Source organism: Chanodichthys erythropterus, chromosome 9 (assembly GCF_024489055.1).
Source record: "Chanodichthys erythropterus isolate Z2021 chromosome 9, ASM2448905v1, whole genome shotgun sequence".
Classification (NCBI taxonomy): Eukaryota; Metazoa; Chordata; class Actinopteri; order Cypriniformes; family Xenocyprididae; genus Chanodichthys; species Chanodichthys erythropterus.
Window position 1 is genome coordinate 32,313,166 of NC_090229.1, and position 13,718 is coordinate 32,326,883.

Sequence of the window (13,718 nt, forward strand, 5' to 3'; positions counted from 1 at the left end):
AAGTACTCTTACCTTTACTGTCATCAGGGTGAAGCTGCCCGTTGGTGCCGTGACCCCATGATTTTGCAGATGCGCTATCTCCATTGTGGTGGACAAGTGGCCCCTCTTCCGATTCCCGCTCCTCACTGGCACCCTCCGAGCTGCAATCTTTTGTGTCAATGGAGATCTCAGGGAAGCCCCTCTTGACTTTGGGTTGGCCCTTGGTGGGTGCACTGGCTGTGCGGCGCAGGAGGTGAGCACCGAAGGTGGTCTTACGGTTGAGCAGAGCAGCAGCATGGCTGTCGAGAGATGCCTGCTTTGGGTTTCTGTGAAACAGTCCTTTTATACCACTGACTGCTCGAACCTACAATGGGACATCAGAAAAATGGGTAGGCAATATGAATCTTTAAGTTGACTAAAGGAATCTAAACATGACAATTAATAACTAGACTGACATTGAATTGTTTAAAATTTAAATCATCAGGGGAGCAACTCTTTCAATCCCCTTCACAATTAATAATAAGTCTTTTTCAAACTTATTAACCAAACAAAATCTGTTGACCAAACCATTTTGATAATTTCTGCCCAGCTGGACAAAAATAGCTTAACCAGTTTGAGATGGTTTGCTGGTCCTTAGGTGGTCTCCCAGTCTACCCAAGCCTGACCTGCTGGCAAGTTGCTGGCAAGAAGTGTCCTTCTAAAACCATCAAATCAAACCAACCTGAAAAGTGGAAGGGCTGAGGGCTGCATTCTCAAATGCATCATAAGACAATGATTTATTTTATCTATTTAGGCTTATGATGCTTTTGGAAAATCCAGCTGAGATTGGTGGCCAACTAATCACATTGGGGGTGGTTTAAGCTTTTTACAGCATAGTATAGAGACACAAAAACACTACAAAACACTTTCCCCTCCATACAAGCTACATGATCAACATCATTTGATCAGTTTTTAGTTTAAGAATTATAATAAAGTTTAACATTATAATAATTTACCAAGATTTATCCACAAATTGTCAGTTAAATTCTGTTCTAATCAAATGCAACAACTTTTTATTAAATGTATTAAATGTGTTACCGTTAGAAAGCAGTGACATTTTAAATAGCAAATGTTATCACAGATGTAGCAGAATTTAGGATCAACAGACAAATGTGGGTGATCAACACAGACTTTAAACACGAAGATGCAGACAATGTTGGGAATTTGTAGTGGTAAAGTTAATAACTGTGAAATGTGAATAAATGTCAAGTGAAAGGTGACAGGACATTCATGTCCAACCATCTCTGATGGAAAAAAATGACACTGGATTATCTGTTAAAACAATGTAGGTGATGCCAAACTTGTTTGGAATAGAAAAGCAAGGTACTTGAAATGTTTATTACATTATGTTAATAATTACACATGTTATATAGATATGTTTTTTTTTTTTTTTTTTCTCAAAATAAAAAAATCGATGTGTTAAAACTAGCTATTTTTCTCTGTATAACACCCAGTGTCATTTCATGAACCGTCTTCAAGTAGATCCATGTGAGAGTTCAGCTATCTGATCTCCGCACTAATGACGCATCAAATAACTTGCATTTGCTTGTAATTCTAGTGCATTTATGCTAATCCACACAATTACGGCAGCTAGCTCTTAAGAACATAAGATATTTTTTGGACTCAATAAAAGGATGCAAAATGTACCTGCTAAACTCCAGCTCTCATAGTAGACCCTCATAGTCATGGATAGGAATAGAGAGAAGATGTAACACACTTCACAAACCAAGATCAACGCATTTCTCTCATGGACTCTACTGCTTGAGTGCTCCGTCACTGCGAACAAGGCAGCCAGTACCCTATCATGGCCCTTAAATGCCCTGACTTAAGTGAAATAGGAGTGAACGCTGTCGCCTGCTATATGGATATTGACACTGGATCTGCTTTAGGGGTCAATGAGAATGCAGCCAAGGAAGGAAATCACAATTATGTCACAACTCATTTTGCATGAGTTGGCATGGTGAAAGCTAGCAAATGAGTCAGGGCTTAACCGCTCACTGGGGGGAAGGGAGGGGTTTGCAAGGAGCATGCAGGGTGCTGATTGGGTCTCACTACACCTGAGTTTTGAACCAGGATCCTAATAATTTCCTGCCTCTATAGACAGCTAAGATGGGTGCACTGAAATCACAAACATAAGAGAAAGAGAAGTAAGAAAAAGAGAAAGTGGGAGAGGGGGAAAAACAGACAAACTACACAAATAACAATTGTTGTTGACGCTGAATGTTAAAGGGACAAATTATGGACAAAAGCATGGCATAATTAAGCAGTGAGCATGTTTAAAACATCATGTGGCACCTACAAATAAGGTACAAACTTTCCCATTACTTTTTATTTAGAATTTAGAGATAGAGACAAATATAGATATATTTTATAAATCTAACATAAAATTAACCTATAGCATGAAAAATAAGTAGCAGATACAGGTCTGCATCACTCCCGTTTAAATGGTTATTAACAATAATTAACAATTAAAATAGCTGTAGTGTTGACTGCATTCATAATATATTCATAATAATCAACTATTCATAATATATATATATATATATTTATATATATGAATAGTTGATTATTATGAATATATTATGAATGCAGTCAACACTACAGCTATTTTAATTTGAAATTATTATATATAATTTGAAATAATTACTATTATATATATATATGGTAACACTTTAGAATAACTCACGCTATGAAGCATTAGTTAAGCATTAGTAAATAGTCAATTCATCATTTATAAAACATTAATAGACATTAGTAAGCTGTTTATAAATACAGATATAAATGCTTTGTTCTTGCTTTATAAGCATATCTATAATGAGTTTAATAATTGTATTTTCATACTTTATTAATGATCAATTTATCATTTCTAAATTATGTATTACATTATTCCCAAACCAGTTATTTAGGAGTTGTCAGTGATTCATAAGATCATTTAGGAAGTGTAAGTAAATGATTAACAAAATATTTAAATGTACATGTATGCATCTTATTATTTAGACATATAGTATTAGTTACTTGGTGTGTTATTAAATGCTTTATTAATACATATTCCCAGTGTCAAAACTACCTCAGTACTAACTTTAAATTTAGAGAACAGCAGTGCAGAAGATCACTGAACCTTTAAATCTCATTTATAAAAGCTTTACAAAGCATAAATAGTCCTCACTTTAGATGAGCTCACAAAAATAGTTAACTGACTGCTTCTAAATGTTTTATAATTATCTGAATTAATCATGAATTACAGTAGGAATATGTGTTAATAAAACATTTACTAACACACTAAATAACTATTACTAATGTCTAAATAATAAGATGTATAAATGAATGTTTAAATAGTTTCAGGTCCTATTTTATACTATATAGATGCTAGGGGTGTGACGAGACAGGTATTTCACGAGACGAGACAAGACAAGATTTTTTACACACTATTTTTAAGAAATCCTCAATGGCGAAATACATGACTAGAAAAAATATTCTGCAGGTGTATTTGAAATGTTTTAACTAATCAAACCTTTAATGAATGTCATTTCAGTTCTACTTTCTGAGTATGAATTATCATATGCAGTAAAAGACAACAATACTCAAGTACTGTAAAATGTTTTTCCACAAACTCAACGGACTGACTTCTCTCCTGTATGATTTCAGTCTCTTCAGACCTTGCTGTACATGATTTATGAGCTTCTACAACTTTTGACCACCTAACTGAACTCCTTTCCACAAACTGATCATAGAAATAAAAACAGTATAAATAAAAATGGTAACACTTTACAATAAGGTCTCATTTATTAACATTAATGTATTAACCAACATCAACTAACAATGAGCAATATATTTGCTACAGTATTTATAAATCTTTGTTTATGTTAGTTAATAAAAATAGTCATTCATTGTTAGTTCATGATAGTTCACAGTGCATTAACTAATGTTAACAAATGAAACCTTATTGTTTGTGCTTAGTAAGATTAAGAGAAAACTGTTATTAATTTTTATGGTAACACTTTACAATAAGTGCAACCATCGCACTCTCTATTCAAAGTGCAAATAATTCAAAGTGCAAATAAGACCAAATTTTTCTTTGATACAGAGTTAAAAGATGGTCACAACTACACTGCCCAGCCAAAAATAGCTTTCATATTGAGAGATATTTGCATTCATCAGGGAGCTGCTTTCAAAATGCGGGGTATTGCAATCGCATTTGAATGCGCGCTCGCGTTTACTTTCACTTTCACGATCGCGCATAACTCTGTATATATGGAGCGGCGGCAACCGTTATCCAACTGAATTAAATGTTTTTTTTTTTAAATACAAAGCAAATGACAGTGAAGGCATAATGTAAACAAAGCGGTGGCATATTCTTTCCTAATCATCCTAACACTCTGTCATGGCAACATCACGAGACTACTTTTCGCCTCGACGATAAATCTCGTCACATATTAGTCTCGTGAGATCTCGGGCCACGAGATCTCGTCACACCCCTAATAGATCCTATACAAGACTATAAATATTAAAAAAATACTTTGACAAAATTAGCATTTTTACAGAGCCCTGCACATGACATGCAGGAAAAAAAGTTAATCGTGCGCATTATTTATAAATCGAAGGAACGGCTTAGTAAAGTGTGCACACAATTTAGTAAATCAAGGGAACGAATTAGTAAATCATGCGCACAATTTAGCCTACTATTTTGTTCCTGCATGTCATGTGCGGGGCTCTGTGCTTTTTAAATGAGAAGGTTAATATTAGTATGCAGAGAATCTTTTTGATTTGAGTATAGTTGCCTACAATACCAGCTGTCTTAAGAACCTATTGTGACAATCTACAACAAATTATTAAAATTGCATATTGACTGTAAATGTGCAATGCCTAATTACTAGAATCAATATTAGGAAGTTTGAGACTTTTTTCCAGTCTTTTAACACAGATCACTGTCTTTTTTGAATTGCAGATTAACAATGCCAGATATGGCCCTTGGCACACAATAGCACCAAAATATTTGTTCTGTTAACCACATGAGGTGCCCACCTTACTGGTGATGTCATTCACTACAACATGAACAAAGATGGAAGCTTCCTCCATGCCTTCCAAATACACATGCCGGTAACCTGAAATATAGACAGATAATCAGGCATAAGCAGTAAATTTTGACTAATGATGGACTCAATACTTGACAAAAATATATGCCAAAGACTAATGAAAAGGCCTGATATATCAAGAATAATTTTTTTTGTTATACGTATAAAGTTTAACTAATGGAAATTGTTACCTGGAACCATGCTGTTAAATGCGATAGTCCTCTGGCCAATAAAATCTTGGCCAATTGGGTCATGATCCCAAACCAGGAAGCGTATAAGAGCAATCTCTGGCATGTGAAGAGTGAAGACGAGCGTCTCCTCCCACATAGGATTAAATCCTGAGAGAGAAAGAGAGAGGATGGGGTATAAAGAATTAAATAGGCTTATTTTATGCATAAATAATGGAAAGGATGAGAGGATTGGAAGTGTCAAAATGTTCATATTCACTTACCTTTTTCACTCAAACAAAATTACCTGCTTGGCCCTCACAAACCAGACAAAACAGGCCACTAACTGAAATTGCTTGCCTCAGAGTGGTTGAATAACTTAAATCTGTAAGAGTACCTTTCCACTCAAATGTTATTCTTCTGGACTTGTCCATTGTATTTAACACAGTTAACCATTAGATATAGAGTCCTTCTTGGACAAAAAGATATCTAAAATATAAGTTGACAAAGATAATTTTCAATACCCTGTACCTATAGTCTGAGTTCCCACATGGCTCTGTTCTTGGGCTAATGCTGTTTTCTTTTATACCTGCTGTCATTATGAAAAACAACCCAGACAAGAGTGAGCAGTTCCCTTCCAAAATGATGGATCTTCATGCCACTTTCGTGTTCCATAACATACAGAAAACCAACCCATTTCCAAACCTCTAATGCACACAGGCACCTTCACAGGGCTATCTCTTTATTGCATCTACACATCTCTTAAAGTCTGTATTTGACAACACCCAAAAATGGTGTCAAGTTCCTATTTCCAAATGATGCTACAAACCACCACTAAATCTAGCCTCCACTTTTCAACACTTCAAATCTTCATATCACTTTATTTTTTATCTTTACTATATGCACCTGTGAATCACTTTAATAAAAAAAGAGCCTGCGAAGAAAATAAATGCAAATGTAAATGTAAATGGTATTCATGAATTATTGAATTGTTTAGTGGCTGAGAGATGTAGTTTGAGATGAGATCCAGTGCAAGTATCATGGATAAATTTACTGCACCTCTTCCAAACAAACACACATACAAATGAACACTTCAAGTAATGGCCTCACAGTTTAACGACACTTTAATGACCAATCCCCCTTTAAATGGCACACTGCATTGTTTGTGTGTATAATATATAATCTGTCATGGGATATTGCTCTCTCACCATTGTCATCAACCACTCTGGTTTGCTCTTTGCAGCAATCCACTGGTAGACCAATAATCTCCACTTCCACAAATGGGTCAATTATCTAAAGAAGAAACATGTAAAAGAGCTTTAAAACAACTCAAAATCAAACTATGCAACTATGGTTACAGTACCTGTTTAAACAAAACGGACAAAATTTCTCTAAAATTCTAAGAGACACATATTTGCTTCATACCTGTCTTTTGTAGGTAGTGATTTGCACATAAATACAGAGTTTAAGGCATACTGTAGGTTATAGTTTTTATGGTGACTCGCTATGGTCCAGTGATTGTATCATTTTTAGGAAATGATTACATGCTTTATTATCAGATTGTGAGAAGGCCTGATAACATGCAGGATAATGAACTGCATTTTCTTCCTTAATAAATATCACTAGTTTTATTGTGCATGACTTATCAGTGCACATTATTCTAATGAAAAAAAAAAAGCAATCTTTCATCAAAACGTTTTTGGATGTCTCAGCTTATGTTCCATATTCCATTCAAATTCTGATCGATAGAAGGCCCTGACATTATTCCTCACTGAATATTCAGTTTTACTCTTCACATTATGGAAGTTTCCGTGGTGTGTATGAATTGCAGGGGTGAATCAGAGGTATTTAAATTAGTAACAGTCCTATCAGAAATGGACATAATGAGAGAAATTTAAGCAATCTGATGTTTTAAGGTCAAATCACACCACAACAGACACTTTGTTGGGTTTTGTCAGATCAGTGTGATACCTCTGTTGGTGTCTGTCTGTGCTTGTTTTTGCCGATTGAACATGCTGAATTGGTTGTTTTTTGGGTCATGGAATGTCTGAGAAGTGACGTACTGTAATCTGCTGATTGTCCACATTGGTCGATGACTGTCGGTGCAGTGTGAATTGGCCTTTATATTTCACCTCTGTTTGAATTTGTATATAAAAACGTGTCCTTAAGAAACCTGACACTCAAAATAAACTTTAGATCTGAAGCTTATAAGTTGTATGATTGTGTTATTTGCTTGCAGTGCAGTAGTGTAGATGGGATTGAAATTGTGGTTGAATTTCCAATTGCTTTGGCAAGCCGATCTGAACAGCAGGCTCAGTGAAATCCCATGAAACAGCATAAACCCACAGTAACTGACAGCTTCAGTGATTATAATGGGATTGGAAATGTTCTACTATTGTCATGCTGTATACAATTTTTGTTGTTCACGCTAAGAATTAATTTGAAGTTGGTTATTTAAGCACTGTCTTGATTTACCTCTCCTCGGTCACCCAGCATGGAGTCTTTGGGTTTGGGTAATTGCTGGCCACTGATGACCTTAAGAATCAATTGTTTTTTCAACCGACCTGGTAAAGGATCCTCAGCCATTGGATTAAAAGAACCTGCAAGAACAAAGGGTAACAGAATTCCATATTTAAAATAGAACATCAACAATTCTATTGTGAAATAGATTCCTAGTTTGGCTTGCTTACTTAGCTTTGAATAGCTAACCTTAACTTTGACTTGATCTATGGAATGATCAACTGATCTACTGAATATTCTTTTGAGCTGAAGAAATTAATTGTTGTCCATTGTTGCCTGTTTTGGACACATGATTCTTGTTAATTTCTTTGATAAAAGGCACTGTTTTGTTTCTATTACAACAACTGTAATTTGTTGATATTAACATTGTATTATAATTATTTTGTGATTATTAAAATAATAGTGAAATCGGAAAGGAATATAGTTGACAAAAATGACAATGCAGCTACACTATAATAAAATATAACAAAATCAGGAAGATGATATACACACATACAGTTCTCATCATAAATGAGTACACCCCCTTTGAAAAGTAACATTTTAAACAATATCTCAATGAACAAAAACAATTTCCAAAATGTTGACAAGACTAAGTTTAATATAACATCTGTTTAACTTATATTATTAACCTTACTTTCATGTTATAACTTAGATTACACATTTTTCAGTTTTACTCAAATTAGGGTGATGCCATAATGAGTGCACCCCACAACAAAAGCTACATTTAGTACTTTGTATGGCCTCCATGATTTTTAATGACAGCACCGAGTCTTCTAGGAATGGAATGAATAAGATGGCGACATTTTGCAACATCTATCTTTTTCCCTTCTTCAAGAATGACCTCTTTTAGAGACTGGATGCTGGATGGAGAGTGATGCTCAACTTGTCTCTTCAGAATTCCCCATAGATGTTCGATTGGGTTCAGATTAGGAGCCACTGAATCACTTTCTCCCTGTTCTTCTTCAGAAATTCAACAGTGGCCTTAGATGTGTGTTTAGGATCATTTTCATGTTGGAAAAGTGCACTACGACCAAGGGCACGGAGTGATGGTGGCATCTTCTCTTTCAGTATAGAGCAGTACATCTGTGAATTCATGATGCCATCAATGACATGCAGCTCCTGACACCAGCAGCACTTATGCAACCCCACATAAGGACACTGACACCACCATGTTTCACTGTAGGCACCATGCATTTTTCTTTGCATTCCTGACCTTTGTGACGCCATACAGTTTTGAAGCCATCAGTTCCAAAAACATTTATCTTGGTCTCATCACTCCAGAGTACAGAGTCCCAGTAGTCTTCATCTTTGTCAGCATGGGTCCTGGCAAACTCTAGGTGGGCTTTTTTTGTGCCTGGGCTTTAGGAGAGGCTTCTTTCGTGGACAGCACTCATGCATGCCATTCCTCTGCAGCGTACTGCGTACTGTGTCACGGGAAATTTGCATGCCGATTTTCTTCAACCCTTCTCATCAGAAGATGCTCCTGTCGAGATGTTAACTTCCATGGACGACCTGGACGTCTCTGTGAGATGGTTGCAGGTCCATCTTTTTTAAATGTTTGTACCACTTTTGCTACAGTATTCTGACTGATAAGTAAAGCTTTGCTGGTCTTCTTGTAGCCTTCACCTTTCTGGTGTAAAGAAATATTTTTCTTTCTCAGGTCTTTTGACATTTCTCTTCCATTGCTGACAGCATGAAATGGCAAGGGGTTTTAACACCCTTTTATAGTCAACTGTCTGCTGAACACCTGTGCAATGAATAATTAAACTCACCTGTGGTTGAATTCTTGTTAAATTAGACATTTGTAGTCTAAAATTTTGCTTTGCTCCAAAGACTTTCAGTGGGGTGTACTCATTTTTGCATCACCCTAATTTGAGTAAAACTGAAAAATGTGTAATCTAAGTTATATTATATATATATTATATATCTTACTTTCATTTTATAAGTTAAACAGATTTTATATAAAACTTAGTCTTGTCAACATTTTGGAAATTGTTTTTGTGTTCATAGAGATATTGTTTAAAATGTTACTTTTCGAAGGGGGTGTACTCATTTACGTTGAGCACTTTATAAACATACACACATACAATACAACTGACTAAAAACTATCAAACTAGGAATATAGATACTCACCTTCACACATACAGTTAGGTTTCTGGATGTAACCACAGTTGCCATTGCAATTAAACTTGGCTCTGTTGAGCTGTAGCACTCTGCCCTCTGACTGGTAGTTCAAAGCAACTGCAAAAAGCCATCAAAATTAGGTGACAATTAATAAAATAAAAATGTACCCTTTTAATAATGAGTTATTCCTGTAAATCTAGCTACTTCAAAGAATTGAACCATTTTCATATTAAATTAAAATACTACAGTTGAGTATTAAGTAGCATGTTCCCAGTATGTTTCAGACATACTGTTTATTCTTGGCCTCTCCAATAAACATAAATATTTGTTTGTGGGTGGACTGGCATACCCAGATGGCAGCCAGCGTTCCAGAAGGGCTGTGGGTTGAAGTTGCTGGAGTCCACACGATAAGGGGAGGGGTAGATGCGGGAGAGTTGGCGCTGATTGAATCGGATGAACTGCACCGGCTTCTGCTGAATTAACTGATGGGCCTTGGTCTCGCTCATCGACGACACCTGCCAACTGCAGCTGCCCACTGCAGTGCAACCCACATGCATGAGATGTGATAGCATACACTGACATATAAACACTGGAATACACCCATTTGAACAAATGGAGCAGTTTGGAGGAAAATAATGAAGTAATCAAATATCAGTTTATTAATTAGAAAAATATAAATTGTTAAAGGGATAGTTCACCCAAAAATGAAAATTCTGTCATAATTTTCTCACCCTCAAGTTGTTCCCAAACCTGTATAAATTTATTTGTTTTACTGAATACAAAGGAAGATATTTTAAAGAAAGTTTGTAACTAGGCCGCTCTGGGTTACCATTGCCTTCCATATGAAAAAAATAAAAATACTATGAAAGTCAATGGTGCCCCAGAACTGTTCAGATTCCCACATTGTTCAGAATATCTTCCTTTGTGTTCATTAGAACAAAGAAATGTATACAGGTTTAGAACAAACTGAGGGTGAGTAAATGATGACAGAATTTTCATTTTTGGGTGAACTATCCCTTTAATAAATGATCGCTTTACAAATAAATAAATAAACAGACATTTTAAATTATTTATATAACTCATTTTTAAAAATGCAGTTAAAACGTGCATATATATATATATATATATATACTTCAAAATATGTTTAATTAAATGCGTTTTTTGCTGTTTCTTTGTAATTATTTGTGAAATATACTAGAATTTTCTGAATGAAAATGGTTTCAAATTTTTTCAGTGTAATTTCTTTCAGTGTAATGAACTTTAAACTGAATTTTAATATACAAACCTTAGTAATAAAATAAACATTTCTAATGGATTCCTAGATTGTTTAGTGGCCCTCAATGGAGCCACACTCTAGAGCCTAAATAAAGGCCCTTGTGATACATTTTTCATCAACCCTGTAATACTGGATCTCACAGGAAGTGTTCTGTGTGCAAATGTTAAGAATTTTCACATAAATTTTCTATTCTTCTCACCTTGTGCTTCAAAGTCTGGTGTACCCACAGATTTTGTGTATACCAGATCAGAAAGTGCTCTTGACAACTTCATGGTTTTTTTCTTTCTGTTAAAACAGATTACAGTTACAGTTACATGAAAGTTGAGACATATTCACACAAAGTATTTAAATATACTCTATACTGTAAAAATTCACATAAACATAATAACATCATAAACAATTCTAATGGTACCTGCTGTGATGCACTGGTGCTTTAGACGCCCCACTCGAGCTCTCCTGATCTGTGTCTGTATCCTCAAAACTGGTGGATTTTCTCAGCTTACTCGTCTTTTTCTACAGTAAACAGATGAAGTTGAGGTGAAGCAGTGTTAACTAATGTCAATATGTAAGAGATAATGTACAGGCAGCTGAACACTATTGTAAAATAAACCTCTAATGGTTGATCCGGACTAACAAAGCATTTATTACACAGCTGAATCATGTATTCCAGAGAGCCATATACACACATTTTTTTTTATTTTAATCAATCATTCATTCAGTATGAATAATTGATCTATGCACCAGAGGATGTATTTTTCAGTGTGTGTGCAGTATGTTGTTATGGGAAGAAACATTGTTTTGTTGAATGTGGGTGTATATGCAAAGTAATCTATAACTACCTTGCGTTTGGAAAAGCTCCCCATGAAAGATTTAGCCAGACGTTTGTTGCCGCCAACGTTGGCCTCATCTCCAGTGTCAGTACTGTCTTCTGCTTTTCCCTGAATTCAAAATGTAGATGCATTGCAGTGAAAACTGGACAAGGGTGTATACACTAAATACACACTAGGCATGATCATGACAGTTAAACACTCACAGAGGGGTGAGGAAGTTACAGTAACAGTAGATACAATTCCTGACAACAGACTTATTCTTTGACACAATGATCACTAGGTGGCGGTAGCAACCTATTCAAACAGAAGTTTGCTTGTGCTAAGTAGACATACGATAACTCTAACAAAAGAAGTTTCCTTCACTGTGCAGACAAATAAGCTGCAAATAAGATATGATCATTCACATTTACTCATAATCCTATATCAGTATTCAGCAAATTGGCCCATCTTGATGAATGACTGTGTGAACTAACCTAGCTACTTAGCTATTACATAGGTAATTTAGATTTATAAGTCTTAAAGGTATATTAAACATATTGAGTGTCAAGGAGAAGGTGGACTTCAGGGGAAAATGCTATAAAAATATATCACTTTGCCTATATCTCTGTGGGCCATCAAGGACGGCTGTGTAGTGTAGCACCTGCTGTGAGAGCCTCTGTGTGCAGTCCTGTGTAGTTAAATATCCCTCAAGTAAGTCCTTAAATAACCACACTATACACATCTGCACAAGGGCAGAGCTGACTTAATTAGAGCTCTTGCTGAATAGTTTAAATGAGTGAAAGGTAAGGGAATGGTAAGGTAGGAGAACTAACTACGGTATTTTGTCAGGAACTACGATTATCATCATCGTCAATTATTGTAAAGATTAGTTTTAAAAATAATCAGCTTATTATATCCTGTGTCGGCATTTAGGCTATACTCTCTTTTTGCTCTAATTAATTGTAATAATAATAATAATAATAAGTGTATAAAATAACGATTAATTCAGTTGGGGGAAAAAAATCAAACTACTATGATCTAAATTGCATATATGATCGAATAGAATTCGAAAATAGAACATAAAGCAACAAAAGGGAATTCTTACTTTCTGAAAAATAAAGTGCTTAAAATAAGACAAAATATTTTTCAGTGGAATCAGAAAACAAGGCAAGAAGAAAGAACATAATTTTTTTTTTTTGCAGTGTGTAAATTGGTACCATTTCTTAGAAATAAGGAGTGACATGTATGCAGTGTGGGTCAAGTACAGCGTATTAACCTTCAGCGGTGATTTGTCATGTTTTCCCGTGGGTGGCAGGGATGCGATAGTAAAGCTGTCTGGATCTTCCCGGTCACGAATCTTTGACTCCTTCATGAGGTTATCTAATTTTTTCTTTGCAACATTTTCTGCCTGCTTCCTGTTCATAGATGTCTGGAAAGGGAAACACAGAGAACTGAATTTGAATGGACCTCCTGGGTGGAGTGACGCCTTAAAATTAGCATTGTAATAGCTTCTGCAGCTTTCTACAGAGAACATCAAGGTCAAAACCATTCATCAAAATATCTAGGTCAGTTGAACTTAAGTCCTTGACCCAATTTTATACACACAGAAAAATTCATGCTAAATATTTCACTTACAAAAATGCCTCCATTATTTTTAAAATACAGTATGGCACTTAACATAGAGGAGCTTTCATCTAAAATGTATGAGCCTTTGAGGTTTCTCTAAGAGCCT

At 35.4% G+C, this 13,718-nt stretch overlaps 1 protein-coding gene across 2 annotated transcripts in view; it reads right to left on the bottom strand.

Annotated features, from left to right (window-relative positions):
- Positions 1 to 13,718, bottom strand: part of plch2a (phospholipase C, eta 2a) — a 166,653-nt gene that overhangs the window by 7,046 nt on the left and 145,889 nt on the right. For both annotated transcript variants that reach the window (XM_067395341.1, XM_067395342.1), the window contains 11 exons: positions 13,263 to 13,415; positions 12,017 to 12,115; positions 11,590 to 11,690; positions 11,377 to 11,462; positions 10,251 to 10,436; positions 9,911 to 10,018; positions 7,733 to 7,857; positions 6,466 to 6,550; positions 5,282 to 5,428; positions 5,041 to 5,120; positions 13 to 343 (listed from right to left, as the gene is read on the bottom strand). In XM_067395341.1, coding sequence (XP_067251442.1) covers positions 13 to 343; positions 5,041 to 5,120; positions 5,282 to 5,428; positions 6,466 to 6,550; positions 7,733 to 7,857; positions 9,911 to 10,018; positions 10,251 to 10,436; positions 11,377 to 11,462; positions 11,590 to 11,690; positions 12,017 to 12,115; positions 13,263 to 13,415 — 1,501 coding nt within the window. The remainder of the gene's footprint in view (positions 1 to 12; positions 344 to 5,040; positions 5,121 to 5,281; positions 5,429 to 6,465; positions 6,551 to 7,732; positions 7,858 to 9,910; positions 10,019 to 10,250; positions 10,437 to 11,376; positions 11,463 to 11,589; positions 11,691 to 12,016; positions 12,116 to 13,262; positions 13,416 to 13,718) is intronic.